The 27,933-nt window shown below is 64.8% G+C and overlaps 9 protein-coding genes across 9 annotated transcripts; 4 read left to right on the top strand and 5 right to left on the bottom strand.

Annotated features, from left to right (window-relative positions):
• Positions 1-1,128: 1,128 nt before the first annotated feature.
• EMIHUDRAFT_361889 (hypothetical protein) lies at positions 1,129-2,293 on the bottom strand. Its single transcript, XM_005790325.1, has one exon. It carries the CDS (start codon positions 2,243-2,245, stop codon positions 1,328-1,330), a length of 918 nt encoding a protein of 305 aa, XP_005790382.1. The 5' UTR covers positions 2,246-2,293; the 3' UTR covers positions 1,129-1,327.
• Positions 2,294-4,157: 1,864 nt separating this feature from the next.
• EMIHUDRAFT_440222 (hypothetical protein) lies at positions 4,158-6,552 on the bottom strand. Its single transcript, XM_005790324.1, has 8 exons — positions 5,855-6,552; positions 5,710-5,777; positions 5,506-5,561; positions 5,218-5,269; positions 5,099-5,139; positions 4,781-4,861; positions 4,562-4,687; positions 4,158-4,493 (listed from the first exon to the last, which is right to left on the bottom strand). The coding sequence occupies exons 1-8, from the start codon at positions 6,526-6,528 to the stop codon at positions 4,401-4,403; spliced, it is 1,191 nt and encodes a 396-aa protein (XP_005790381.1). The 5' UTR covers positions 6,529-6,552; the 3' UTR covers positions 4,158-4,400.
• A 533-nt stretch (positions 6,553-7,085) lies between these two features.
• EMIHUDRAFT_53527 (hypothetical protein) lies at positions 7,086-8,268 on the top strand (the record flags this gene model as incomplete). Its single annotated transcript, XM_005790323.1, has 3 exons — positions 7,086-7,548; positions 7,830-7,972; positions 8,179-8,268. Coding segments are annotated over 3 exons (696 nt in total), but the record flags the coding sequence as incomplete, so codon positions are not given.
• A 1,753-nt stretch (positions 8,269-10,021) lies between these two features.
• On the bottom strand, positions 10,022-10,789 carry EMIHUDRAFT_224952 (hypothetical protein; the record flags this gene model as incomplete). Its single annotated transcript, XM_005790322.1, has 3 exons — positions 10,022-10,247; positions 10,318-10,475; positions 10,583-10,789. The coding sequence occupies 3 exons, from the start codon at positions 10,787-10,789 to the stop codon at positions 10,022-10,024; spliced, it is 591 nt and encodes a 196-aa protein (XP_005790379.1).
• Positions 10,790-13,556: 2,767 nt separating this feature from the next.
• EMIHUDRAFT_224951 (hypothetical protein) lies at positions 13,557-16,476 on the top strand (the record flags this gene model as incomplete). The annotated part of the gene is made up of 8 exons (XM_005790321.1): positions 13,557-13,748; positions 14,074-14,271; positions 14,504-14,803; positions 14,894-15,010; positions 15,144-15,248; positions 15,287-15,322; positions 15,396-15,608; positions 16,411-16,476. The coding sequence occupies 8 exons, from the start codon at positions 13,557-13,559 to the stop codon at positions 16,474-16,476; spliced, it is 1,227 nt and encodes a 408-aa protein (XP_005790378.1).
• A 2,413-nt stretch (positions 16,477-18,889) lies between these two features.
• EMIHUDRAFT_440220 (hypothetical protein) lies at positions 18,890-20,923 on the bottom strand. Its single transcript, XM_005790320.1, has one exon. The coding sequence runs from the start codon at positions 20,911-20,913 to the stop codon at positions 19,015-19,017; it is 1,899 nt and encodes a 632-aa protein (XP_005790377.1). The 5' UTR covers positions 20,914-20,923; the 3' UTR covers positions 18,890-19,014.
• Positions 20,924-21,949: 1,026 nt separating this feature from the next.
• On the top strand, positions 21,950-23,288 carry EMIHUDRAFT_224948 (hypothetical protein; the record flags this gene model as incomplete). Its single annotated transcript, XM_005790319.1, has 7 exons — positions 21,950-21,972; positions 22,035-22,131; positions 22,199-22,264; positions 22,366-22,551; positions 22,802-22,915; positions 22,998-23,037; positions 23,152-23,288. 7 exons carry the CDS (start codon positions 21,950-21,952, stop codon positions 23,286-23,288), a joined length of 663 nt encoding a protein of 220 aa, XP_005790376.1.
• An 847-nt stretch (positions 23,289-24,135) lies between these two features.
• On the bottom strand, positions 24,136-24,805 carry EMIHUDRAFT_361883 (hypothetical protein; the record flags this gene model as incomplete). The annotated part of the gene is made up of 1 exon (XM_005790318.1): positions 24,136-24,805. A coding segment is annotated over one exon (422 nt), but the record flags the coding sequence as incomplete, so codon positions are not given.
• Positions 24,806-24,999: 194 nt separating this feature from the next.
• EMIHUDRAFT_224946 (hypothetical protein) lies at positions 25,000-27,721 on the top strand (the record flags this gene model as incomplete). The annotated part of the gene is made up of 6 exons (XM_005790317.1): positions 25,000-25,474; positions 26,059-26,251; positions 26,341-26,461; positions 27,034-27,222; positions 27,294-27,427; positions 27,664-27,721. The coding sequence occupies 6 exons, from the start codon at positions 25,000-25,002 to the stop codon at positions 27,719-27,721; spliced, it is 1,170 nt and encodes a 389-aa protein (XP_005790374.1).
• Between the last annotated feature and the right edge of the window lie 212 nt (positions 27,722-27,933).

The following is a 27,933-nucleotide window of genomic DNA, read 5'->3' as shown; positions in this document are numbered from 1 at the left end:
CCGCCCTCACCCGCTGCCGCGCATCGAGCTCGGCGGGGCTGATACATGTCATTCTGTTAGCCAAGATACGTGGCCACACGTGCAGACACGTATAGCGGTACTCGCGCCCACACGTGCAGCCGCCTATCTTGGCCCCGACCCCTCGCACCTCGTGTAGCGTAGAGTTGTAGCAGGACAGTTTTAAGCCGTGCGGAAGATTGTCAGCCGAGTTATCCAATCTTCTTGTTCGACCACTGCTCAGAGGGCGGCGTTGAAGGCGAGGGCGGCGAGAGCGGCGGCATGCCGGACGGCGGCGGAGGCTAGGGCGGCGGCGGGGCGGGCGGCGGCGGCGAGGGAGGGTTGGGTGCCGTCTGGCCGAAGGCTCATCCAGCCATATCTCGTGGTGTGTGCACTGCGCAGTGTGGTTTCTTTATCTACATCGATGTAGGTCACGAGGCCCCGCCGTGCAGGGCGCTACGGGCTCCGGCCGGACGTGGCAGCGGCGGAGCGTCGCGACTCCGCCCTTTTTTCGCCCAACACGCTATCCACCGTCACCGACCCTGCCGCCAGCGCCGCGGCTTCCCGCCGCGCGCGCTCAGGCTAGGGCGCTCGCTCACCGCATCTCGGTTTGCGCATTGAGCTCTGAGGCCCCCATCACGCCGGGGATCCACGGCCGGCGAGGCGTCCCGCCGGAGGCCAGGATTGAGGCACCTGCGCCGTCGACTCGGCGAGACCCTCGCCATCACCAGCCTCTACCTGGGAATACCGCATCCGCATTCCCGCTCGTCGCTTTGCGCGTGCCGCTCCTGAGTCCTGTCCCTGCGTGCGAGCTGCGACCTGGTGTCTCTTCACTCTTGCGGACTGCGCGGTGGAAGACTTCAAGAGGAAGAGCGAAGACTGAGCGGTCTGCGGCCCCGGGTTTTTCCAGGTATACCCGCAAAAATATTTTGCCGATTTGGCTGATTTTGGGCCCAAACCAGCTGATTTCCACGGAGTTTCCTCGGGAAACATAGAGAGGAAACGAGAGGGTGCTGTAGAGAACCACGCGGGAAGAGACGGGATGAGCGAGGAAACAGGTATACAGCCTAAAGTTGGCGGCGACCGTTGCAACCTCTAGGGAGGGCGCTGCGCGCTGGTCGCTGAGGTTTTCAAAAATCTCTCTGAGAGAGCGGTGGAACAGAAACCTCCCTGCGTCAACTGAAATTTGCTGTCGGCTTCTTCTTCTTTCTCGCAGTGTTCTCACCTGCCCCGATGGCAGTGCCCAAAACCACTCATCAGGCCCTCCCCGAAGGTTGCATTCCGCGCGGCTCTTCGCGCGCAAATGCTTGCCGTCAGTGCACTCAACTGATCACTCCGTGGCGGGCGTGGAGAACCATCGCTGAAGTCGCGCCCGGCACACGGGCGAGGCCGGGGGAGACGGCGAGTTGCTGTTGCTCCGGAGCGGCGAGCGGTAGCCACCCATGACCGTCTTGGCCACACGCAGATCCGCGTTCGCGGACCGCTCGTGCACCGAATCTGCCGGGTCGGCGGCGCAGACTGACGGGTCCGCTCCGACAGAGGAAGCGTCGACGGCCACCTCGCTTGCGTGATCCGACGACGCGGCAGCGCAGGCTGGCTGGGCGGCCGGCTCGCTGGCTCCTGCCTGGCGCAGCAGGAGCTCCACCGCCGAGCTGCCGGCGCTGCGCGCCAGCTGGAGCGGGGTGGTGTGATTGCCGGCGACAAACGCGGTGCGGGAAGGATCCGCCTTCTCGTGCAGAAGCACCTCGACGCACGCCTCCTCTCCGACGGCCGCGGCGAGGGCGAGGGGCGTCAGACGGCTGTCGCCGATCGTCAGCTGAAAATCGGCCGGCACGCCCATGTCGAGGCACGCCTGCAGGAGCCGCGGTCCGCCCGACTGCGCGCAGGTACGGACGAGCAGACTCGAGGCGAGCGCGCGGTGCCTCTCGCCCCACGCCTGCCCGCCCTTCTTCTCTGCAGGCGCGCCCGACAGAATTCGTGCCATCGCGCCATCTGGGAGCGCCTCGAGCGCCCACAGGACCATGGAGCTGTTGACGCGAGCGCCGGCGGCGACGAGGAGCTTGGCGCACTCGGTGTGCCCGTGTGAAACCGCGTGCGCCAGCGGCTGCTCCCACCCTTCCGCCTCTGGGTCGTCGGCGGCGACGCCCCGCGCGAGGAGGGCGCGCAGCCTTGCCGGATCGGCGTGTGTCGCGGCGTCGAGAAGGGAGTCGCGGTCCTCGTTCACCGACAGCAGTCGTTCGGTGCGCATCTTTGTTTCTTGGAGCAATGAATCGCTGGAGCAAAGTCGCCAGCCGCGCGAGAGACGCCGAGTCGCAGGACAGTCACACAAGAATTCTTGACGCGGCCGGGGCGCCGCTCCACGAAGCTCCCTCTGAGGGGTTCCGCGCGCGCTGAGTTGACTGCTCGACGGTTTTCTTTCTCGCATTTATGAAAAGGAGTTGCGGTACATGTATGCGGAAGGTTTAGTTTTTGGTGCTTCCTGGTTAAGCTTAACCCTTTTACGTACACATTTCGAGCGAGTGAAAACCAACTCCTGAGCACGGCGCCGCAGGCGCCTGTTGATAGGTCCAGGTGATAGCCCTGGATGGGCAATGCATTCGCCTACTTGGGCCTCAGATCGCCCGACCGCGTCCCGGTGCTCTGTGGTCGGATTTGTGACTCCGCCGCACCGCGCCGCGGCCGGGGGCCCTCCGGAGGCCGAGGATGGCCGTGACGGACCGGGACGAGCTCTGGGAGGTTCAATGTCAGTGAGTATATTGTAGAGGCCACCCAGGTGCTCAATATCTTGACTGAGAGCTAAGCCAGGGGAGGCGATGCCGGGGCCGTACAGCAGCTTGATGGTGCTTCGCCGGCGTAGAAGCGGCCGCGGAGGGCTCCGGGTGCCTGAAAAAGACGGATTTACGTGGGCTGTGGGAGATTTACTGTCGACTCAAACGACACTGTGGCGTAATCCTCTCATACATGGCTAAATATTTACCGAGCCGTTTTAACGTTCCACCGCTACGACTGGAGATATATCGAGATTTGTTCTCCAGGAACCTTATGAAGCAAAAGGGTTAAGGGCTCACGTGAGGGCTGAGGCGCTTTTTTCGTCAATGGGGGTTGCGTCTCAGATTGGGGCTCGCTCTCCGCTTTGGCAGCGCGGTGCGGCTGCGCCCGGGCGGAGGGGAACGTGTCCGAACGAAAGTTTAAACCAAAAAACCCAGTCGACGCTCGTCGCTCGAAGCACGAAGGGGCTCGCGCTCGGCTCCACTGAATGTGTGCCACGGTGTCCACACACCCCGCGCCGTCTCTCGGCTTTAGCCTTTACCGTGTTTACCAGTCGCGCTCCCAATACGTGCAGGAGAGAGAGAGAGAGAGAGAGAGAGAGAGAGAGAGAGAGAGAGAGAGAGAGAGAGAGAGAGAGAGAGAGAGAGAGAGAGAGAGAGAGAGAGAGAGAGAGAGAGAGAGAGATTTTAGCAATACCAAACAACTCTAACACTCACACGTCATTTACGTGCATCTCACTTTTGTGACAGGTATCAGACTTTGAGCGGCCATATCTCGGTAACTATTGATGGTCCACCTGAAAACTCTTCGGATTTGGAACGGGCGCCCGGCGCCCGTTCGAAGGGCGATGAGTTTTCAGGTGGACCATCAATAGTTACCAGATATGGCGCTCAAAGTCTGAGACCTGTCACAACAGTGATGCACGTATTGGGAGCGCGACTGTTACGCTTACGGAGATTAGAGCTGTTTAACGTTGGGAGCTGTGTTGCTAGTGTTAACAGTAACAACAGAACAACAGTGGGGCTCCCCAACAACAGTAGCTAACGTTAGGCCGGCTGAACAACAATAAGGAAGGCCTGGCAGTGACCCACGACGATCTCCAGCGTCCAGTGCGGGTAACACCACAAAATATACCCGGAAAACCCCACAGGTATTTTTTCGGGGTTTACCCGGGTTTTTTGGCATTTTCTGCTTGCTGACCGCTGAACAACAGTAACAACAGTAACAACAGTAACAAACAGTAACAGCATGGGCTGGGGTGAACACTTGAACAACGTTAAGGATTTCAGCCAACACTTAAACAGCTTCTATATGCTATATCGGAGATTTGCGTTTAGGCACTAAGAGAGGCAGTCGGAGAGTCGCAGTCGCTAGTCCGGACGGAAAACGGAATCGGAAACGAATATAACACATTTGCATGTGGACGCCCCGCACGCACGAGACGACGACGACATGGGGAAGAGATACACGTGCTGACTTGGAAGAGGTCGCGAGATGTGCATGAAAGGTGCGCGGCCGCTTTCCACCCGTTTGTGCTGATGGCGTTTGCCGCGTGGAGAGCAAACGTGGGCGATTGGAGAATACAAGCCTCTCGCCGAGCAAGCTGACCGCCCGCCGGCCGCACCCGGGCCCCGTTAGCCCACATGCTGCCCGGACGGCTCCCTGGACGGCGGGGGCGGGGCGGCGCCGCCGTCTGCGTTGAGCTTGAACATCGGGTTGCGCCGCACCTAGCGAGAGAAACGAACCCGCGTCACAGACGAAGACGCGCGGGCGCAGTCTTGAGGCTGCGCCGCACCTTGTCAGCGTTGAGGGAGCGGCCGTCGATGAGGGGCTCGACCCCGGCCTCGCGCAGCTGCGTGGCGAGCGACTCGAACCACAGCGCGGAGGGTAGATCGCTGTACTGCGGCAGCTGCATGTGCACCTTGGGAAGGAGGGCGAGAGGCGCGTCAGCCGAGATGCGCAACCCCGCGGTGCCGATGTCCCCTCGCGGTGCGGATGTCCCAGAGTGGGGCACCTTGAAGGCGTCGAGCGAGCCTCGCTTCCTGTGCAGGTGGTGCAGCAGCTTCCAGGCAAGCGTGTCGTCGAACTCGCCATCCTGTCGGGCGCGGGAGGGCGCGGAGGGAGAGGCGGTGGGGAGGGAGGTGTGCGGGGGGCGGCGGTGTTGAGGGAGGTTGGTGGGTGGAGGGCGGGGGAGCGGAGGGCGGTGGGGTGGGGGGGCGGCGTGGAGGGTGGCGGCGGGGCGCGGGGGGGGTGCGGGCGGGGCGGCGAGGGCGGGGCGGCGAGGGCGGGGCGGCGAGGGAGGCGGAGACAGGTGCTGGGACAGGTGCTGCGCCTGCACCATCCGCAGCGGCAGCTCGAGATCCGAGACCTCGCCTACTCTCGGGCCACACCTCGGCGTGATCTCGGCAACTCTCGCGGCTCGAGATCGACACTTCGAGGCCGGACACTCGCCTCGCTCCAGCCGCCGCGCGCGGAACGCCTCGACGACGGTTGCGACGGGCGCCTGCGGGGAGGGTCCGGGAAGGCTCCGAGGGCGCCACGACGACGGTGGCGACATCATGAAGACACAAGCCGTGCGGGCGTGACTGCGGCATGTCCCGTCTAGTCGGAGCATCGCATGGGTACAAGGAGTGCGAACACAGCGAGCACCAGCTGAGCACCCTTCCTCTCGAGCGCCGGTCGGAGTACACCGGCCGCTTGCCCTCATCATCTAGAGTACATCATCTCGGGGCGGCGCGCCTCCGGCGGGGACCGCTCCAGCAAGAAGACGAGGTTGACAAGGTCGCTCGTCGCGCCTGCGGGGGAGCTCCGGGGAAAGGTCCGAGCGGGCTCCGGGAAGGCTCTAGGAGATACACAGAGACCAGACCAGGGCGCGGAAGTCGCGCCTGGACGGCCGTAGCCACACCTCCAATCTCGGCGAATCTCGGCGAATCTCGTCTTCGCCTGGGGGTCCGTAGCCGGAAGCGAGAGCCTTGCCCAACCACTCGAGCGCGCGCCACACCTTCTCGGGCCTGCGGGGCGGTTCCCAGAAGGCTCAGGGACGGCCCCCCACCAATACGAGCGCCCGCAGCTCACACACTTCTCGCGCCTTCTCGTGCCCGGCTGCTCCTCCCCCGCCGCCGCGCAGTCCGCCCGCGCAAACTTTGTCCCCGCGACGGCCTCGGCCTCGTGCGCCTCCAGCCCGAAGAGCCTGAGCACCGACGGCACGTGCAGCGCGCCCGGGCTGCGCCACTGCTCCCCCCCCAGCGAGCGGTCCACAAAAGCATACCACTGCTCGAGGCTGGCCGGCCGCGCGCGCGGGCAGCTCTCGAAAAAGGCGCGCAGCCGCTCGCGCGCGCGCTGGAGGCGCTGCTGGCCGTCCCTCGGCAGCCTGCCGTCGAGCTCCGGGTTGTTTATCAGAAACTCCGTCACGGACTCGCGCGCCTTGCGCACGACGAAGTCATCATAGCGCGACGAGGGGAGCACGCGGCCGAGCACCGAGCTGAGGTCGTCCATGCCGTCAATCTGGCGCATCAGCCGGGTGACGGCCACGGTGGAGGCCGGCCCGAACACCGCCACGTTCACCTGCACGCCCTGCGCGAACCGTGGCATCTCGTCGGCGTTGTAGTCGTGCAAGTTGAACGGCGGCGTCGCCATGCTGACTGGCGGCTCAAAAGAGGCGACAAGCCGGTGGAGCGTGTCGGTCAGCTGGCCGCAGACGAAGCAGCCGCGCGGGGGCCTGCTCGGCAGGGTGCTGCCGGCTCGAGACGCCGACGGGCCCATTCCGGCCGGTCCAGTCTTGTCCTGCCTTCGAAGAAGGGCCGTCCTGCCAGGAGAAAACTGCGGCTTTTCATGAATTCGTCACACCCCTCTCCGCTTAAAATCCCTGTGTGGTGGCGGCGTGCCGTCCTCCCATCCCTCCCTTGGTTCTCTGTTTTCTTTCTTTCTTTGTTTGGGCCCTCCCGTCGGGGTTTTCCTCTCTTCGCGCCTTACAAAAAAGACGGAAAACCAGGACGTCAACCCTCCCCGTCTGGGTGATCTGGTGCTTGTAGGGCTTGAGAGTGGCCTGCCATGTCACAGGAAGGACTGTGGTTGCAGGAGAGTACCACCAGCCATCACTTCAGTTGGTATAGTACCCCATGTTCACATCCACTGATTTCTTTTTAGTTTCCCATAAGTAGGGTAGGTAGGTAGGTAGGTAGGTCGGGGCACCGCAGGGGCTCGTCAGGTTTTTTCAGAAATTCAGCATACTGGCCACCCAAGCAAAAAATAAAATTGGCCGCGAGTCGAATTTCTTCCGTCTCGCCATGCCCTCTCGCCGCCGCCAGCCGCCCGTGGCGAGCGTCTGGGACATCGACGTGGCGCGTGCGGCCTTTGAAGCCTCCGGTCTCAAGCCCATCCACATCCGGCCGCTGCTCGGCTGGCTGCTCCGCCACCCAGAGGTGCAGAGCTGGGAGGACGTCGGCGCGCGCTGGGAGTCGGAGGCGCTGCTGCGCAACGTGCCGCTGGCGGCCAGGAAGCTGCTCTGCGCGCGCTTCGCCGTCTCGTCCTCCCGCGTCGAGGCGAGAGAGGACTCGGCCGACGGCGCCACCACCAAGCTGGCCGTCGCGCTGTCTGACGGCCTGCGCGTCGAGACGGTGCTGATGAGGCACGGCGGTCGGACCACCGCGTGCGTCTCGTCGCAGGTCGGCTGCGCGATGGGATGCACTTTCTGCGCCACCGGCACGATGGGCATCGTCGGCGACCTGACTGCGGGAGAGATCGTCGAGCAGCTGCTCCACGGCCGGCGGCTCGGCCTCAGCGGTGCGAGCGGCGGAGGCGGCAGCGGAGGCGGCGGCGGCAGCGGCGGCGGCGATGGCGGTGGCGGTGGCGGCGGCGGCGGCGGCGGAGGCAGCGCGGGCAGCGAAGGAGCAGGAGCAGGAGCAGCGACAGCAGGAGGAGTAGGGGCGGCAGCGGTGGGGAAACGCGGCGGCCGTCGAGGCACGGCCACAGAAGCCGCCGGGGGGCCGACGCCCGTGCGCAACGTGGTGTTTATGGGGATGGGCGAGCGAGCCGCTCCATCGTCGCGAAGCGCTGGCTCGGAGCCTTCTCGGAGCCTTCTCGGAGCCTTCCTGCAGGCGAGCCGCTCAACAACTACCGCGCGGTGACGTCCGCCGTGCGGCTGCTTACCGACGCCAGCCTCTTCGGCCTCCGCGCAAGCAGCGTGACCGTCTCGACTGTCGGCGTCGTGCCTCGCATGAGGAGCCTCCCCAGCCCCGCACCGCACACTTGCCACCACACATGTGACACGCCACCACATTGCACCACACTGCACCACACCACACGCGATACGCGCACACACACGCGGGAGAGGTTCCGAGCACGCGAGGATCGTAGGAGCTTCGCCGCCGACCTGCGCGGCGTCTCGCAAGTGTCTCGCAAGTGTCTCGCAAGTGTCTCGCAAAGTGTCGTAGGAGCTTCGCCGCCGACCTGCCCGGCGTCTCACTCGCGCTCTCGCTCCACGCCCCGACGCAGCACAAGCGAGAGGCGAACCACGCCGCGGCCACTCTCCTCCGCCGCTCTCGCCGCCCACGCCGCCGCCACCACGCCGCCGCCGCGCGCACTGCTCTTATGAAAGAAGAGTACGGGTTGATGCATCGTCCACTCACTCCTCAGGCAATCATGCCCGCCGCGCGCGCCTACCCGCTCCCGCGCCTGATGGGCGCGCTCGAGTCGCCGAGATCATCGCCGAGATCATCGCCGAGATCATCGCCGAGATCGTGCCGAGATCCGCCGCCTTGCCGGGAGGCGCCCATGGCGCGACACGCCTCCCCGCAGGCGCGCTCGAGGCGCACATGGCGGCGGCGCGACCGCACACGCCAACTTCGCGCGTGGCGATGGTAGAGTACATCATGCTGCGCGACGTCAACGACGCGGCGGAGGACGCCGATGCGCTCGCGGCACTGCTCTCGCCGCACGCGCACAAACTGATGGCGGGCCTGCTCCGGGACCCTCTGCCCACCTGGCCGCCTTGACAGCTCTCGTCTTCTCCCCAGGTGAATCTGATCCCGTACAACCCGACGGACGCCACGCCAGAGTACCGGAGGGCGACGGAGGCCAACACGAGCCGCTTCATGGCGACGCTGCGCGGCGCGGGTGTGCTCACGATGGTCCGCCGCTCGATGGGGGATCGCATCGCGGGGCGAGAACTTTCGCTGAAGCTTCTCGGAACTGCCCTGTAGGTCCGCCGCACGATGGGGGACGACATCGCGGGCGCGTGCGGCCAGCTCGTCCGGCAGCAGGAGCGCTTCTTTGCGTCGCGGCGGCGCGCAGGGGAGGAGGGGGACGCCTCGGGCAAGGGCGAGGGCGGGCGGGCCGGATCCTTCTCGCCAGGCGACATGGAGGATTTGTACGTGGCCGCCAACTCCGCCAGAACCGCGCGAGCCACCGCTGCCGCCGCGCCGCCGGCGCCAACCCGCATCGCTTCTCCTGCTCCAGCCCCCCTCTCTCCACCACCGCTCTCCTCCTTCTCCGCCCCGTCACGCCCGGCGGGCGGGTGCGACGGGGAGGGCTGCGACGGGGAGGTGCCGCCCGTGGCGGCTGCGGCGACGGACGGCGCCACGCTGTCGATTCGCAGAGTCGCACTCGCAGCCGCAACTGCCGCGGCCGCACTCGCAGCTTTGTGGGCCGCTGCGCCGCCGCTGGGAGCAGATGGTGAGGGCTGAGTGTAGCCACGCGACGGCTGCGGGTCTTGTGCATCCCCAAAACCATGCATGCACATGCAGCAGGTGTGTTGCTGTGTGTGCGCGTGCGTTTTCAGCCCCCTTGGTACATGGTAAAGGCCCCCTTTTGGCCTTTGGCTTTGCTCTCTACTGCTAGAGAGAGAGCTCAGCTGTTTTTATATTTTAACAGTGTTGCTAGTGTTAACAGTAACAACAGAACAACAGTGGGGCTCCCCAACAACAGTAGGGTAGCTAACGTTAGGCCGGCTGAACAACAATAAGGAAGGCCTGGCAGTGACCCACGACGATCTCCAGCGTCCAGTGCGGGTAATACACCCGAAAATACCGCCCGGAAAATCCCACATGTATTTTCGGGGTTTACCCGGTTTTTTTGCCATTTTCTGCTTGCTGGCCGCTGAACAACAGTAACAACAGTAACAAACAGTAACAGCATGGGCTGGGGTGAACACTTGAACAACGTTAAGGATTTCAGCCAACACTAGGGCAACTGTTAGGCCCAAAGTTAAAATGTTAAACAGCTCTAGCTACTGCCAACTCATACCTATCCAAGAACATCACACTCGCCGCACGTACGAGGACCGCTCCCATCGGAGTGTGCGGTTGTACCGCGAGGCTGGTATGCGGTACTGCTCGAGCACCACGCTGATGCGAGATGTTGTGGTGCCCGCCGCCGCGGGAGACGTGTGCCGCCGGACTCGATGAAAGGCGTCACCCCGAAACACGACGACGTCGCCCTCCCTTGGCGCCACAGCCGCTTCCTCGAGTGGCGCTTCCACACGCCTAGAGGAGAGGACAATGTGCTAGAAATCTCAGCGTCCGGGTCGGAATTAGCATAGCTGCGCATTCACACCGCATAGCCTCCGCGCTGGTGATGCCCTTCGCAACGTCGCCGCCACCAAGGTCGACGCGTCGAAGCTCCAACTGCCCGCCAGCCATAGCCGCTGGCACGCGTACATAGAGGACGTGCGTCGAGTGCGCCGCGTGCGCATCCGGAGAGAGAAGGCCGACCTAGAGCGCGCGGCAACGCTCATTATTGGCTGCCCAACACCCAAACCAACATCCTGGGTTCGAGTTTAATCCGCCTCGGTATCCATGTGCCACGGCACAGAGTCGACCCGGCTCCGCCTCGGAGAGCTCTGGCACTCGAGCACGCTCAGCACCCACGCGTTGGCCAACGGGTCCGCGAACGAGTCGACAACCGGCCCGAGGCAAGCCGCCCACTGGGCTGCGGCGGGGTTGGCATCGGTGCGGCCCCGGAGGATCTCTCGCCCCTCCGAGTTAAACTTGAGGACCAGACCGCGGGCGGAGCCGTCGCCGTGCATCGTTGCGGAGGGGTGCTCGCGGAGTAGTGTACGTGCGCACTCCGACACGTTGAGATCAGCAGGGGCCGCCTCTACAGAGTAGAGAGGTTTGGCATCGCTTGACGTAATTACCAGATACCTTTCCACCTCTTCATCCGGCGACAGGACTTGCCACAGGAATGCGAGGATGATTAGGGCGCCGGCGATGGAAAGGGAGGACTGCGGAATGGCGCCTGAGGCTACATGCACATCCAGCGCTGCGGGCGCTGCTATGGGACGACGCGTTGGGCGCTTTCGGGATCCCATGCTCCAGCGTCGGGTGGAAGCTCAGGGCGTGCCCGTGTCGGACAATTGCCCAGTGCCTTGCTCTGAGCGGATAGCAGCGGACAAAAGGACGGGCGGGGCGAACGCGACGTCGAGCGACGCGCGTCCCCAAAGCCCGAGTCCGCTCGCGGCGACCCCCCTCCCCCCACCCTCCCACCCTCCCACCCTCCCACCCTCCCACCCAACCCCACCATTAAGGCGTGGGCTAGTAAAGTAGAACAGTCAAATGGCACTGACAGATGCTCTCCGGCGGAGGCGGACAGCCGACGCCACAGCAGAGGGCAAACTCGTAGTCCGCCTCCGCCGGAGAGCATCTGAGGGAGGGTGTAGAGGATGTAGAGTGTAGAGCGCTGTAGAGCTGTAGAGCTGGAGAGTGCTGTAGAGCTGTAGAGCTCTACATCCACCGCGTGACGAGGCGGGTGCGTTGTAGAGCGATGTAGAGGCGCTCTACAACGTGAAATCTCTACAACAAACTCTACATCATAAGCGGCGAACGAGGCACGGTCGCTCTCCGACATGAGGCGCGTTGCACTTACCAGTGCTGCCCTGGCCTTCTGTCTGCCCGCCCAATGGGTGGGAGGTGCCTCTGCTGCTGTGGCATGCCTCACGGCTGCGACTGGCCGGCGCCTCGGCGCGTCAGCTCGGCTTGGCGTAGCGATCGTGGCCAGCGCAACTCGCCTGGACTCAACGCTCAGCCAGGAGCTCCCGCACGCGCTGGCGCGAGTCATGGCGCATGCAACGCGTCTGAATGCTCGCCTCGCCTCGCGCAAATGCGACCGTCCTCGCAGCCGATAGTCCACCGCCTGCTAAAGAAGCACAGCGACGAATGCGGCACCGGCGACGCATGGCAGGCTGGTCATGACGCAGTTATAGGGTGTTGTGTGCCGTCAGAGTGACCGTCTCTGTGTGTCAGGGATAGTCAGGGCCGTCCATCAGAGCTCCAGTAAGCTCGGAGACACCCCATTAGTGCGACTCGACCTCTTTGAGTCACTGCCTTCCCGGCGGTTTGGCTGTAGAGCCTCTACAACAAACTCTACAGCAAAATCGCGCTCTACATCGCTCTACAACGCACCCGCCTCGTCACGCAGCCGATGTAGAGCTCTACAGCTCTACAGCGCTCCAGAGCGCTCTACATCTCTACAGCTCTACAGCGCTCTACAGTTCCGGACGGGCATTAAGAACCTCTAACGTTAAGAACCTGAGGCTCATATTTCGGCCGGATCCCTAAGAACTCCCTAAGAACCTGAGGCTGGGCCAACGCCTGCAGCCGGCGCCCCTGCCCCCGCGGCCGCAGCCGCAGGGGCAGCTCACGGCAGCGAATGACTCTCTTGTCACGCCATGCGCGAACTTACTGTTCCAAACTTCCAAACTGTTTTAAGACCCATTTATTGATTTTTAATCGAAGCCGAAACGGTTTAAAAAACCATCCACCCGGTTAAGAACCTGAGGCTCGGCCCCCGACGGACCGCCGACTTAGCTAAGAACCTGAGGCTGGGCGAAGAACCTGTGCGTTCTTAATGCCCGTCCGGAACTGTACACTCTACATCCTCTACACCCTCCCTCAGGAGAGCATCTGTCAGTGCCATTCACGTGCAGCTCCCGCTGGAGTGAGCGTTTGAGAGCGTCTCGCGCGCGCGTGAACAGGGCGGCTGCAGGATTCGGCCCCGCCTGCTGCGAGTGCCCTGCTGCCCTCCCGCTGAGGTATCCATCGTATTTACAGTGCGTCGGCAGGATCCCCAACCACAACCAAAACAGGTCCTCCAAACGCCCCAAACGAATTCGACCGCTCAAAGCTGCCCCCCCCCCCCCCCAAACGTACTTTAAACGACCATAAACTTCAGTCTCCAGGGGCTCCAGGCCCCAAATGATGTGTGAGTGTTAGAGCGTTTGCGCCGCGCACGATGACATGTGGTGGCTGGCTGGTGCGCCCCGCCCGCGGCGGAGGACGAGGCTGGGGCTCTGGGGCGCCAGGAGCTGAGGGAGGGTGTAGAGGATGTAGAGTGTAGAGCGCTGTAGAGCTGTAGAGATGTAGAACGCTCTGGAGAAGCGTCACCTACATCCTCTACACCCTCCCTCAGCGCCTCTGGCCAGGAGCGTCACCTTCCTTGCCTTGCCAGCCAGCCAAACAAACAGCGTAAGGAGAGAGGCCGTGTCCTCACAACGATCCCCATAAACGAATAGAGCAGTCATCTCCAGGAGAGATGGGCGACGCACGAACACAGAGGCACAGTGCGCACCCCGCCCCGCTCACAGGGCGTGCAAGACCCATACTTCTCTCATTTTTGGTTCGCACGGACCACCACTGCAGCGGAGAGAGTTTTGCTTGCAGGCTCGCTCCCTCGCGCTTGCGCGGCGCCTCGCCCCTCGCCAACCGCCACGCCCCCTCCTCCTCGCCCCGCGCCGCTCGCTCGCCGCACCCCGCGCCCGGCCCTTGACACGCCCCTCCTCCGCCCGCAGCGCCTCCATGCCAGCAAAGTCGCAGCGCGCGCCCGTGGTCGAGGTGGTCGACGACAAGGCGCTGTCCTACACGCCGGGCACGCTCAAGGACATCCGTCAGTCAAAGTACCTCATCGACCTGGGCGGTGGCGATCAGTGGGTCGACTGGCAGCGAGTCAGAGAGGCGGCGCCGCCGTGCACCGAGTTTATCCCGCAACCGGTGCGCGCCTCCTCGCGCCTTGAAAAGCCGCGCACGCACGCTGCCTCCTAGCACATGCGCCCCACCGAGAGTGGGTTCGTGAGCCGGCTTGTGGCGAGGTCGCCCCGTGCTCTCGCTGCACGAGTACCGCTTCGGCTCATACCGGCCCACGAGGAGAGGCGGAGCCCACGGGAGGAGCCTCTGCAGCTCCTGCGAGTAAAGGGCTCCGAGACGGTTCAGGGCAGGGTCATAGCCTCCAGAGCCCCTGTAGCAAGGGGGGGGGGGGGGGGGCGCAGCCTTCTCGCACACCCTTCTCGCAGCGCACTCCTGCTCGCCTCCGCCGCAGGACTCGATCATCGAGGTTCGCAAGGCGGGGGCGGAGGAGGTCTGGTTCGAGGCCAAGGTCAAGTCGGTCAAGGGAGGCTACACCGTCGCCGTCTTCCTCGGCAGCGGCGGTGGCGAGGAGATAGTCGAGTGGCCACACTTCCGGCCCGCATACTCGAGGGTGGCGCCGGCGCGCTCGCGACCGCCGTTCGTCAAGCAGGTCTTCCAGCGAACCGACTCTAACCCTAACCTTAACCCTAACCCTAACCCTAACCCTAACAAGCAGGTCTTCCAGCTCACCGACTCGCGCGTCCACGAGTGGTTCAAGGCGAACGAGCGGCTCTCGGCCCCTCTCGGCTCATCTCGGCTCATCTCGGCTCATCTCGGCGTCCAGGGGCGGTGCGAGGCGACGGGGCGGCGGGCTGACCGCTGTTGTGTTTCTCCGCCGCAAGGCAAACGAGCAGCGCGTCGTCTCGGACGTGGTCTCCAAGTCGAAGGTGCTCGCGTTCGAGGTGGACCGCGACGTGCACCAGATCAAGCTGCTCGGCGCGGAGAAGGCGTGCGCGACCGCCAAGATGCTGATCGAGCTGCACGGCAAGCACGTCGGCGACATGGCGCGCGTGCACTCGGAGCGCGAGCAGCTCTCCGCCAAGCTGCAGCACGAGCGCGAGCGGCTGATTTCGTCCTTCCGGCTCGAGTTCCCCGTCGACAAGGAGCTGATCGGGCTCGTCGTCGGCAAGGGCGGCGCGACGGTGCGCAGCGCGCAAAAGGCGGCCGACGAGGCCCGCGCAGGGGGGCACCGAGATGGCCCCGAAGCTCACCGCGAGATTGCGCGAGAGTAGGCGGCCGGCGTCGACAAGGTTGAGGTGGACCCGGATGGCCCGCGCGTGGTGATCGTCGGGCCGTCGCAGGAGTCGATCGAGGCGGCGCGCGAGCTGCTCGAGTTCGTCTCGCGCCGCGTGCCCGTCGAGCAGGAGCGGTCAACACACGCGCACACACGCAGTCTCTCCCCCCCCCCTCTCTCTCTCTCCCCCCCCCCCTCTCTCTCGCTCGCTCCCTCCAACCGACGTCTTTCCTCCGCCCGTCGAGCAGGAGCAGATCGGCTGGCTGATAGGGAAGGGCGGCCGAACCTTCAAGGAGCTGCAGGAGAAGACGCAGGCGCCGCACCGCCCGTCGCTAGAGAGACAAGGCTGCGCCGTGCTCGCGCACTCAGCCTTCTCGGAGCCTTCCTTCAGGTGACGCGCCTCTCGATCGACAAGGCTGCGGGCCAGGTCGCCCTCGTCGGCTCGCGCTTCTTGACCGCCGTCCTTCCCCCCCTGGCTCACCAGCTCCTGCTTGCTTCAGGTCGTGCTCGTCGGCACGCGCACGGCCGTCGACTCGGCCCTCGCCTACATGGACACGCACCTCCAGTACCTCTCCGAGTTCGAGCACGAGGCGAGGGAGTCGGAGCGGCTGCGGCGCGAGCTGCGCGGCATCACGCTGCAGGAGGAGGACGAGATGCTCCCAGATCGCTCGAGATCGCTCCAGATCACCCGAGAGGACCTGGAATCGGCCGAGGTCACCCGAGATATGACCCGCGGCGTCTCCCTGCAGGAGGACGACGAGCCCGCCGCCCAGTCGGCGCGCGGGAAAGGCCGCGGCGGCCGTGGCGGCGGCGAGAGCAGGGGCCGCGGCGGCAAGGGCGGAGGTAAGGGCGGCAGAGAGTCGGCGGCGCGCGAGGCTGCCAACGGCACCGCCAACGGCAACAGCGCCGCTCAAGCCAACGGCGCCGCGCCCCGCGCCGCTGCGAAGGCGGCGGCGGCGGACGGGGACGCGGGCGGAGGGGCGGCGGCGAAGCCTCGTGGCAGCGGCAAGGGGAAGCCCGAGGCGCGCAACGGCGACGCGGCTCGCGGGCCCCCGCCAGAGCAGCACGCCAACGGGCGCGCCCTTAGAAGCGGGGAGAGGACGGATCTGTCTCCCGACTGGCGCTGGCGTACACACGTGTTCAGCTGCCGCATTCCGCTCCTCGCAGCCCTTGTATGCACGCTGTGCTCCGGATACACCGCACAGGTGCTGCATGCCCCGCCCTCAGCCCCCCGGGTCGTACACCAGGCACGCCGCCGAGGAGGGGAACAGCGAGGCGCCGAGTCGCGAGTCGGGAGGAGGCAAGGGCAAGGGAGGGCGCGGAGGCGGCGGCAAGGGACGGGGCGGACGGGGCAGCGGACGCGGAGGCGGCGGCGGTGGGGTGGGCGGCGCGGCGGACGCGCCGGCGGCGCCGCCGCCTGCGTCTGCGGCAGAGGGCGTCGCAGCTGCGGCGGCGCAAGCGCCGCAGCCGCAGCGCGCTGGAGGGCGGTCGAGGGGCGGCCGGGGCGGCGCGAAGGAGGGAGGCCGCGGCGGCGCTTCCCCGGCGGCAGAGGATCAAGGGCAGGGCCGCAGCAGTGCGTGAGGGCCGCGTGGGCGCGCGGCGCGTGTGCGAGAGCGCGTGCGCAAGAGCGCCGCCGCCCCTCGCGGCGCGCTGCCGGCGCGCTCGACGCCGGAGCGGGCAGCTGTTTGGCTCCTTGTGTGTGTCGATTTCAGCTGCGATGGAGTGTGTGTAATGGCGTTGGTGGGTCAAGCGCCCCGCGCCGGCCTCGATCCGGGCAGGGTTTGAGCAAATTGAGGCGAATCCGAAAAGCGCTATCCGTAGGCTCCAAGCGCTCGCGGCGCGCTCCTGTAGAGAGCGGTCTCGGTCTCGCTCCTGGCGCTCCTCGCTTTCTTGCTCTCTTCACGAATCACACCGAGCATCAGCATGTCCGCGGAGACTTGAAGTTCATATTGGCGGGGCATGTGGGACCATGTTTTGATAGTTCGAATCAGTGGTGCGCAACTATTTGACTCTCTCTCGGCTCTCCGGTCGTGTCTCCGCTCGCTCGCTCGCGCCCCCCTCTTATGCTTATCGCTGCGGGTTACCCCCTGGCGCTGGGTCATCTGCCAGAGGGTGAGGCGGCGCCTCGCTCGCCGCGCGCCGCGCCTTGCGCCCGCAGCGCGCGCAGTCGCAGTGCCGCCATCGATGGCGGGCCGCTCGGCGCCGCCCGTGCCGAGGGGGAGGCGGTCCGACTTCTCCCCGGCCCTCCTTCTCCTCCCCCCCGGTTGCGTCGCCGCAGCGCCCGCCCCTCGCGGCACGGCGCGCGGACCTTCTCCTTGAGTTTGAGGTAGTCGTAGAGGAGGTAGACGAGCGTGGCGGTGACGATCAGGGCGGTGGGGATCGTGAGGTGGGCGTCGCCCTCAAAGAGGATGTGCGAGTAGATGGCCGTGGTGACGTGCAGGGCCACGAGGGACAACATAAAGTACGCGTGCAGCCGCCAGTACTCTGTCCGCATCACTTGCACGGCGCGCGCCATCGAGCCCTCGGGCCCACGGAGCGCGAGCCCGGGGATCCGAATGGACATCTGCGTCGCCTTTACAACAGCGGCGAGGCCGGCGACCATGTTTAACGCGTTGAACGTGATCCACGCCATCTTGATTTGGAACGCCGTCTCTCCGCCCATGGAGCTGCCCGTCACGTCGGACCGCGCCTCGACCATCTTATCAAAGCCAAAGAGCGCGAACAGCGCTGCCTGCGTCCCCATCGCGAAGCAGTTCTGCGTAAAGTACTCGAGCTCCTTCTCGTCGATGCGGAGGAGCGAGAGCGTGAGCTGCCGCTGCAGGTCCTGCTTGTCGGCGAGGATCATGTGGTCGGCGATTCGAGCTCGTGGGGTGCGCGAGCACAAACCGCGACGGACAACTAAGGTCGGCCAAAAAGGGGCCGCCGGTTTACACACGCTGTTCACACAAAAACGCTCTTCACGTAAACGCACAACCCCGGGCAGTAAACACACAACCCCGGGCCCGAAATCGCACAGAGACAGTCACGCAACACGCTGTTCACAGCCTTGTTATTGAGAAGAAAATACGTCCTATGGCGCTGTGCGCTGGTCTGTGAGAGGTTTGAGGTGCGAGCCCTGGAGGCCCTGGGGTTCACATGCATGTGAACGCACAACCCCGGGCCCGAAATCGCACAGAGACAGTCACGCCTATGGCGCTGCGCGCTGGTCTTTCACAGAAACGCACAACCCCGTCGCACACCTGGCAACCCTGTCTGCACGTCTCGCGCGCGCGTGAACAGGGCTCCAGGCCCCAAATGACGTGTGAGTGTTAGATTTGTTTGGTATTGCTAAAAATCTCTCTCACGCTGGTCTTTCACAGACCTGTTATTGAGAAGAAAATGCGTGCCATGGCGCTGCGCGCTGGTCTACGAACACTAACATTCTTCTGGTGTATGAGAGGTTGTATGAGGTGCGAGCCCTGGAGGCCCTGGGGATGGGGTGAGACTACCCGCGGGCCTAAGAAGGCCCGCGCGCGCAGGGGGGTGGAACATTGGAGACCGGTCATGAATGAGTGAGCGACATGTTGCGAGCAACGTTGTTGATGTTTCTGCGCGTCGCCACAGACGGCGGTGTGTGAGAGCTGTTGCGAGTGGTGCTGGGCGAAGCCCCGGGCGCTGCCGGAGGCTGTGCCGTAGTCGGTGCGGTCGACGGCGCTCGGGCTGCCGACCTCTTCACAGACCTTGTTATTGAGAAGAAAATACCTCCATGGCGCTGCGTGCTGGTGAGAGGTTGAGTTCATCACACGCACGGACAGTGTTCGAGAACGAGGAGACAGACAGAGATCGACTAGTTAGTCAGACATGCAACGCTGAGTCCCACGTTCACGCAAAAACGCGAGAGAGCGTGGGATAGGTCGGACGTCTTGGAATTAAGGTCATTCACGGGTGTCCGCGGCCCCACTCTGTGCCCGCTGGTAGGACAGTGATCGCCGCAAACCCTGTGGTCAGCTCCATGTGATCTCGGATAGTTTTGTAGAGGCACCGGAACACCAACAAAAAAACTAGTATGTCTTCGAGGGAAAAGTAATCCGAGCAAAGATCTCTAAGATGGCGTGCCGTGGTGTGGCATCACAAACAAAGCTAACACTCACTCTCCAACTCAAACTCCTCCGCCATCGGCGCGTCCGCCACCACGACCGCGTCGTCCTTCTCAAACGAGTAGCCCGCGAGCGGCCCCTCCTGCACGCCCGCCAGCGCCAGCCGCACCGCGTCAAAGGCGGGGTCGTCGAGGGCGGCGCGCACCGTCTCCTCCGGCGTCGGCCCCTCGCGCACCACCGTGACCGTGCCGTCGGGCAGCCGCACCTGCTTCTCGTCGCCCACCAGGTCCTTGCCCGCCAGGACCAGCTTGAGGAGCGACGGCGAGAAGCCGGAGAGCAGCTGCGTGTTGGGCGCGTCGGCCTGCGCCGGGAAGCCCACCGTGTTCCCGCGCAAGTTCCAATAGATGATGCGCGGCGCGGCGTACGGCTCGCCGCACACCGCACGCCCCACCTCGGCGAACCGCCGCGTCAGCCGCTCGTGGTGGGTCTCCCACGACGCGACGCGCCCGGAGCGGCCGTACATGCAGCTGTGCGCGCCCCTCGCCTCGTTGAACTGCATGTCGGAAAAGACGATCAGGTCGGGCACCTCGTCCGGCTTGAGGCGGGCGCTCTCCGCGCAGCCCAGGATCAGCTCGCACGCCGACTCAAAGTCGGTCGAGCCGCCCCAGCTGGCACCCTGCAGCGCCCGCACCTTGGACGCCACCTTGCCTGCGCCGTCGAGGTTCACCCAACGAGGGCTCGACTCGAAGGTGATGGCGCGGTTGCGGAAGGCGGGGTGGGACAGCTCGGCAACCACCAGGCCGAGGCCGATGGCCGCCTCCATCGGCGTCCCCGTCATCGACGCAGACACGTCGACCAGCGGCACGAGCTTGCCGAGGTCGACCGGCTTGGGCAGCGCCGCCCGCAGCGCCGCCACCGCCTCGAGCGGCGCACCCTCCCCCGCCGCCTCGGCGACCGCCGCCTCGCGCGCATTTGCCGCGGCCGCCATCGCCTCCTTGACGCCCTCGCGCATCGCCTCCCACTGCGCGTGCATCAGGTCCGCCTCGAGGGTCGACAGCTCGGTACGGCCGCCGCGCATGCACTTTTGCGCGATCTCGTGCGGATACAGCTGCTTGCCCTTGACGGCCTTGGCGCCCTTATCGAGGAGGGCCTTGCGCAGGTTGCGCCGCGCCGTCACCCGCTGCTCGTCCTCGGGGTGGCGGTTGCCCGTCTCCTCCTGCGCCGCCATCAGCGTGCCCTTGAGCGCCTCGTTGAGGAAGGCCTTGCGCGACCGCTGCAGGCAGAGGGACGAGCGCCGCGCGAACTCAATCTCCGACCAGCGGTTGGCCGCCATCAGCACCTCGGTGGTGAGGAGGGCGCGGTTGAGGGCGGCGACGAGCTTGCGGTACTTGCGCGCCGACGCCGCGTCGTTCTTGCTCCCAAACAGGCATCTGGAGAGCCGCTTGGCGAGGCCGTCAAAGGCGGAGCCCTCGCGGGGCGCGTACTTGCCGGCCAGGGTGAGGTTCGGGGTGCGCGCCTCCTTCTCGGCCGCCTCGATCTCGGCCGCGTCCTTGAGCAGCTGGTCGGCGAGGAGCGACAGCGCCTTGTCCTTGACCGCCGCGTCGATCCCAGCGACGCCCTGCATGAGCAGGTAGTCCTTCCAGTAGCCAAAGTGCGGCACGAGGTGGAGCGTCGCCATCGCAGCCTCGACGGGGAGGGCGGCGAGCAGCTTGTAGAAGAGGTCCTTCTCGCCCTTGCCCATACCGCGTGTCGCGCGGGTCTGGAAGGCGAGCACCGTCAGATCGGCGAGCTCGGCGGGCTCGGCGGGCACGGCGGCGGTCAGCGAGGCGAGAGAGTCGTCGGGCAGCGAGCGGACGAGCTTGAAGAAGAGGGCGACGAGCGGGGAGCCGGCGTCGGAGTGCTCGAGCGCGCCGTTCTCGCCGGGCGTCGTGGAATTCCTCATCGCGAAGGCGGAGGAGCAGGAGGGGGACGTCCACCGGTTGAGTCCAGGTCGTGTCCGAAGGAAGGCCAAACCACGGGACCCAGGCAGCGGAAGCCGCCACAAGTGTACGGGGCACGGTGCGCGAGGGCTGAATATAAGTCGTGTGCGAGGGAGAGGGTCAGCAACCAAACAGGCATTCATTGGAGCCCCTCAAACAAATGACCTTGTGGCGAAATTGGTATACGCGCCGGCTTGCTAAGCTTGTGCCCTCTGGGCGTGCAGGTTCGATCCCTGTCAAGGTCGTCTTTGTTTTTTTTTTCGTGCCCACCTGCACGCTGCACACGCCTTCCTTGAGACAAAGAATAAAATGGGTGGTGGTCTGCCCCGCCCGCCCCAGCTAGCTAGCCGTCGGTCGGCGCAGCGGCGGGCATGCAGCGTCTCGTTGGATGGTTGGTGGTCACCCTGCCGGCCGAGTGAGGCTTTCCCTCTGTGTGCTCTTTCTTAGTGCCAACAACCGCGCGCGAGAAAGAGAGAGAGAGAGAGAGAGAGAGAGAGAGAGAGAGAGAGAGAGAGAGAGAGAGAGAGAGAGAGAGAGAGAGAGAGAGAGAGAGAGAGAGAGAGAGAGAGAGAGAGAGAGAGAGAGAGTACATTGCGTACATTGCAGGACGCAAGCCTTCAACAGCCCCGCAGGTGCAGCGTGGGTTTCGGAAACGCGTTTCGCGGCTAGACTTCACCATCGATCAAAGCACATACACTTTAAGACCACCTGCGTGGTGAGTGGAGTCACAAATAATGACGCTCACTCACACGCTGCCAGCGATCATTGTGATGCGGCAGCCCGGCATTCAGACGAGCGTTTATCGCAGCGACAATGCGGAACGGAAGGCGGTGCGTGCGACTGCCGCCGCCGTGCAATCTTCCACTTGGAGCATACTCCACGACCTCGGTGCTCTACCACAGCCGTAGCTCTGGTCCCACGGCTCCACCCGTGAGTGAGGGCAGAGCATCGTGAGGGCAGACGCACGATCGCGAGGAGACGCGCTCCCACTCTTGCACAATGTCACTAAATCACGAGGCCATGTTGCCGCAGGTAAGTTGTCCAAGCCCCACCACATCGCTCTCTTCTCCCTTGGTGCTCTTAGGCGCGTGGCGTGCGCCGGAAACGGTGGTCGCTCGCGCGCCTGCGACCAGCTGACCGAGGCGGGCAACGTGACGAGAGTCTTGTCGGCAGAGTTGCAGGTGGCGCGCAGAACGCTAGCCGTCGACGATGGCAGGCACTTTGCTGCACCTGGCTCTTTCATCATAGGTCGAAGATGGGCTCAATTACGCCATTGCGGCGGAGCTTGAGTCCGCAGCCATCGTCTCCTTGAGGGTACACGAGCAGGCGTGCCTGCAAGCTTAGCAGACTGCAGCCTGAGATTCGCAGCTTGCGGATGGAAGCCTACTCATCGATCAATCTATAAACTCCCCCAGGGCTGGACCCAAACGCTCGAGCTCGTCTCCGCCTCGATTGCTGCAAAGCGTGACGCCACGAGCGTGGCTCTCGGGAACGGCTCCACCCTCGCCCTCGGCGGTGCAGCCTTTGCAAGCTTCTACAGGGCGAGGTTACGCAGCTATCATGCGAACAAGGCGGCGCAGACGCAGGCCGACTGGGGCACGGTCAAGCGGCGGGGCCTCCCGCGGACGTGGCGGCCAGGAGATAGCCTCACACCGGAGCGAGACGGCGCGAAGGCTTCGTGTGGCGTTCCATCCAGAAGAGAGACGAGGAGGAGCCTCTCTCGACGCAGTGGGCGAGAGGAGAGCTGCACACCGATGCCATGGTGGACGAATAGGAGAAGGCGCCGTGGCATCGACGCAGCTCCTCTCTTTTCTACGATGTGCCCCACCCCGGAACCGAACGCCTCTGAAGGCCCAAAAGCCACTCGGAATGGGCGCAACCAACGCCATCAGGTGCTGCGACTCCTTCGGGCTGGACAGAATGGCGACGGCGAGTGACTCGGCGACGACGGCTGATCTGTGCAAGGTGAGGGTGTACGCTCCTTCCCTGCCCCCAATCGTCGTCCCAAGGGCGACTTGCCCCCCCCTCTCTCTCTTCTCCCGCTCAGGCCATCGGAGCCCGGCTTGGCGCCGCGGCGCTATGGGCTCGTATAGGTGCCACTCGCACCCGCCCTAGCGTTCCGAAGCGCTCAAACTGCCTTCTACGAGCCCACACTCCGAACTGGCGGATGACTGCGAGAGTGGGACTCTCGTTGTCTAAAGGTCAAGAGCTCTCGTTCGGCCGTGGCATCTTTCTGGTCTCCGAATTGACAGCCGCATCCGACGCGGTGGTCGACGCGGCGCTAGTGCAAGCGGCAACGGCGAGCAGTCAGCAGGTGGGCGGCGCACTTTGCCCGTAGACTAGAGTGGTGTTTCGACACGTACCTACTCTGTGGCGCCCACCCCTGCTAGTGGTCAAAGCCGAGAGTCGAGGGCCTAACACCGCGCCCTCAGGAACGGAACCAGCTCAAGGAGAAACTTTGCCATGCACTAACCGAAAGCGGATGAATGGGAAGGAATGCCGAATTTGGTCTCTCGGTCTCGCGCCAGACCATAGTCTGAGGGTATCCTAAAAGTTCGGCCGATTTGGGTCAAAACGCTAAAAGCACGGCTAGCCGTAGATTTGGGGCAAAACGACAAAAGTGGGCCCGCCCGGGGCAAAATGGTAAAAGTCGCGCCGCCGCAGGCGCGCGAAAATTTTGGACATTCTACTCTCCGGCGAATGCCACTAGCCCCCCCAAGCCGGCAGATGGTCGGCAGCTGCAACCAAGCCAGCGGGTGAAGTGTTGTGGGAGGATGCGTCCTTATGTGTCACAAACTTGTAGCGCTACATGTTTGGACACACACCGGCGGGCGCTTTCGAGGGGCGAGCGGCAGCATTTTTTTAGCCATAGTGTGCGGGAACTACTTGCCGTTGCGGGACGATAGCTAGTTAGTACTTGCTGCACCCGGCGCGCAGCGCCGAAGAAATTTTTGAAACATGCTAAAAGTTGGGCGCTCCGAGACGACCAAAGTGGTAAAAGTCGCACTCTCCCCTGACCCGATCAAAAGCGTAAAAGCACTCGAGGCTCCAGAAACCAATACCTAACCCTCAGACCGCTATGCGCCAGACTGTGCAGAGTGCGCGTTGTCTGGCGTTCTCTACCTCGCCTCGCCCCGCCGGCGGCGGAAGCTCTCACAGTTACCGCAGCAAGACTGACACAATATGGAATGTAGCAACCTCTGAGCCGTATGTACACATAAACCGCGACAACTCCCTCTCACACACAGAGAGATAATGAGATACGAAAACACACCTCTCAGCGCTCGCCAGCTTGCTCGGCTCCCAGCAGCTCGTCCAGCGCGCCCGTCAGCGCGCTCTCGTCCCTCTGCGTCGCCGGGTCCCAGCGCGGGTGCGCGTAGTCGGGCGTCGCAAACGAGAGCTCGTGCCCATCCGGGTCCTTCACGTGGAAGCAGCGCTCTCCCCACGGAGCGTCGCGTGGACAGGGCGCGTCCAAGCCGGCCGCCACGAGCCGTGCCTGCAGACTATCCACGTCGTCCACAAAGATGACGGCCCTGCCCCATCCTCCAGGCACGCCCCGCTGCGGCGGAGGCGGGAGGTAGGCAGGCGCGTGGACAAGGTTGACGTGCAGCCGATTCGTCGCCGCCGTGACGGGTGCTTCGGCCGAGAAGGTTGTGAATTCGGCGTCTGGCCCGCCAAACGTCGCCGTCAGCCCGAGTTTGGAGTAGAAGCCGCAGCTCCTCCGCATGTCGCCTGAGGCAGGGCGGGCTTGACGCGTCCCCGCGGCACGAGAGCAGTGTTGATACTCCTAGCAGACACCGACATATGGTGTGCCGGGGTGCCGGCACGTGTGCTAGCAGATGGGCGCTCACGAGTGCATAGCGTGAGAGCGTTGATCGAGAGCAACTTCATCCTGCACGTTGCTGTCGTCCTCGACCCGAGCCGTGTTCGCGTGCAGCTTGGGGCGGATTTTTCTTTTCTCTGACTCGCGGGCTCTCCTTTAAACAACTTTGTAAAAAAGAAACAAGCTGCGCGCGCACACTCGGCCGTCGTATCGCACACATCGTCTCATGCAACGCACGCTCGCGCTGCTGCTGGCCTTCGCGTGCACCGCTCTGCTGCTCCTGCGGGAGCAGCGGCGTTTCGTCCTCGCGACCAGTCCCGGCGGCTCGGCAGCCCTCGAGGCGTACTGCGGAGCTCCGCCTCAGGGTTCGGAGGGCAAGGTCACAGCAGACGGCCTGAAGCTCGTCGGCGTGCTCGTCACGATTCGGCACGGCGACCGCTCGTCGATCCACTCGCTTCCCAACACGAACACGACTGCTCGCTGGATGTGCCGGCCGGTCGGTAGCGAGCAGAAGCAGGCAGCGGCGCAGGTGGCGGTGGTCGGCCTGGACGGCAGCCCTTTCTACCGCCCTCTGCTGCCAAAGACGCTTCCCGGCCGGCACGGCGACTGCGCTCCCGGCCAGCTCACGCCGCGCGGCTTTGCGCAGCACGTGGCGCTCGGCAGGCACGCCGTTGACAGATGCCCGATGCGTCCGGACAGCAGTGCACGAGCCTCACACCGAATGACACGCTGTTGGGTCCGAAAATTGCTATGCCAGCCCCCGCCGCCGAGTGTACCGCACTAATCACTCCCACGCTGCTCCAAGGCACCTCGGCCGCTCCTTTGCGCCACTGCTCCGACAGGCTGCGGCGGAGAGGCGCGCCGACACCCACACTGGGGAATCTCGGCTGATCTCGGCTGATCTCGGCTGATCTCGGGATCGAGGCGCGCCAACAGCTCGCGCGTCGGTGTGTATGTGCGCTCCACCGACTACACGCGCACTCAGATGTGAGCGGCAGCTCTCTGCTTCCGACTCTGTGACACGGCGCCTCTTCACGGCGCAAGCTGTGAACAGGTCGGCGGCAGCCTTCCTCTACGGCCTCCTGCCGCCGACCCTCCGCCCTCCACTCGCTCCGCCGACGCGCATACACACGGTGGTCCTCCCTCCACCGCCAGCTGTCCACCACACCCCTCTCTCTCCCGACACACACTCGCTTGCCCCTCCACGCCCAGAGCCCGCCGCCGACGCACACGGCATACGCGGTCAGGACTCGGGACTCCCAAGGCGCCGCAGCGCCTAGCGCAGGGGAGTGGGGAGAGAGGCTGACGGACGGGCTGTGCCCTCGCCCTCAGCGCGCGGACGAGGCGGCGGAGGTGATGCACGGCGTCGGCCTCGCCTCCTCCTCCAAGGTCGGCAGCGAGGACGGCGGTGGCGAGACGGAGCGGCAGGGCGCATGCGCCCTGGCAGGCAGCATGGCGCGGGCTCAGCAGGCGGCGTGGTGGGGCAGCCTCGGCTAACCTGGGCTGATCTCGGCCAATCTCGACGTGTTGCTCAGCAGGCGGCGTGGCGGGGGGACGACGGCGCGAGGGACGAACTTGGAGGCTTACTCGGGGAGGAGGCGCGGGCGATGCCGCCGACTCACGTCGCCGACGCGCTTCACTCGCTCTCGTGCCACGGGATGCCGCGGCCTTGCTCGCAGGCGCGCCGTGTTTCTTTTCTGTACTCACACACGCACACCGACCGTTGTGTGTGTGTGTCCCCCCCCTTCCCCTCTCCCTCGCCTTCACCTCTCCTCCCCCCCTTGCTCGGCGCAGGGCGGATGCGTGAGTGCGGCCCTGGCGGCCTCCTTCCGCCTGATGGGAGACAGCGCCTACTGCGCGCGGTGCGGCAATTTCGGGTCATCTCGGTCATCTCGGGCGATCTCGGGCAAGAGCTCGGGTGAATCTCGGGTGATCTCGGGCGATCTAGGGTCATCTCGGGCGATCTCGGGTCATCTCGGGTCATCTCGGGTCATCTCGGGTCATCTCGGGTCATCTCGGGTCATCTCGGGTCATCTCGGGTCATCTCGGGTCATCTCGGGAGACAGCGCCTACTGCGCAAGGTACGGCGGGCGGGCGGGCGGGCGGGAGGCGTCGCGGTTGGCGATGCACCCACTGCTGCTCGAGATCACGAGCCGTCTGCAGGCGGGGGGCGGACAATCTCGGGCAATCTCGGGCAATCTCGGGTCGCCTCGGGCCACCTCGGGCCACCTCGGTCCATCTCGGGCCATGTCGGGCGCAGGCGGCGGCGGAGGGGAGCGGGGCGAGGCTGACGCTGCTGTCGGGGCACGACACAGTGGTAGCGCAGCTCCTGGCCGCCCTCGACGCCACCGGCGAGAGTGAGCGGTGCGGATGGCCGCCGTACGCGTCGCGGGTGGTGTTTGAGGTGTGGGCGCCGGTGAGGCGCGACGAGGGGCGGTCGCCCGCGCTGGTTTGCGCGCGCTCTCGTCGACGGCGCACCGTGGCGTGAGCAGCGTCTCTTCACGGTGCAGCTGTGAACAGGTGGTGCGCGCGCTCTTCAACGGCGTGCCGCAGCCTCTGCCAGGGTGCAGCCCTGGTTTGGAGCTCTGCCCGCTCCGCGCGTTCGCACGGGCGGTCGAGGCGCGCTTCTCGGCGCAGGGAGGCTTCGAGCGAGCGTGCGCCGCAAAGGCGAGGCTCTAGAGACCTGAGAGAGCCTCCCGCGTCCCGGCAGAGACTGCTGTGTGTGGAGACTGGAGTTTCGAGATTCGAGTGGCGCTTTTTGGGGAGTTTTTTGTCGTGTTTTGGGATAACATGCACATGCACATGCACATGCGCATGTGCATGTGCATGTGCATGTGCATGCACATGTCTCGTCGTCAGTCAGGGGGGCGGGTGTATAGCGCACAGGTAGGGCTTGCGTTTGGGACTTTAGCTTTTTCCCCACGTTCCAACTTGTATTCCAAAAGTAGAGGGAAACACGCACACTCACACATGCACATGCAGAGAGAGAGAGAGAGACATGCATGTAGATTTGAGCTGGCAGGAGGTGGAAGAGGCGCACAAACGGGAACGAGAGGGCATCCACGCGCCGCGACGTGGCAGCGCTTGCCGCGCTGGCGTCGCACGCCTGCGCTGGCGGCGCTCGCCCGCGCTGGCGCGGCGGCCACTCACTGCGTACACC

The sequence above is a fragment of the Emiliania huxleyi genome, assembly GCF_000372725.1.
Source record: "Emiliania huxleyi CCMP1516 chromosome Unknown EMIHUscaffold_120, whole genome shotgun sequence".
In the NCBI taxonomy this organism is placed as follows: domain Eukaryota; phylum Haptophyta; order Isochrysidales; family Noelaerhabdaceae; genus Emiliania; species Emiliania huxleyi.
The sequence above is the reverse complement of the archived record's forward strand: the minus strand, read 5'-3'. Positions and strand labels throughout refer to the sequence as shown.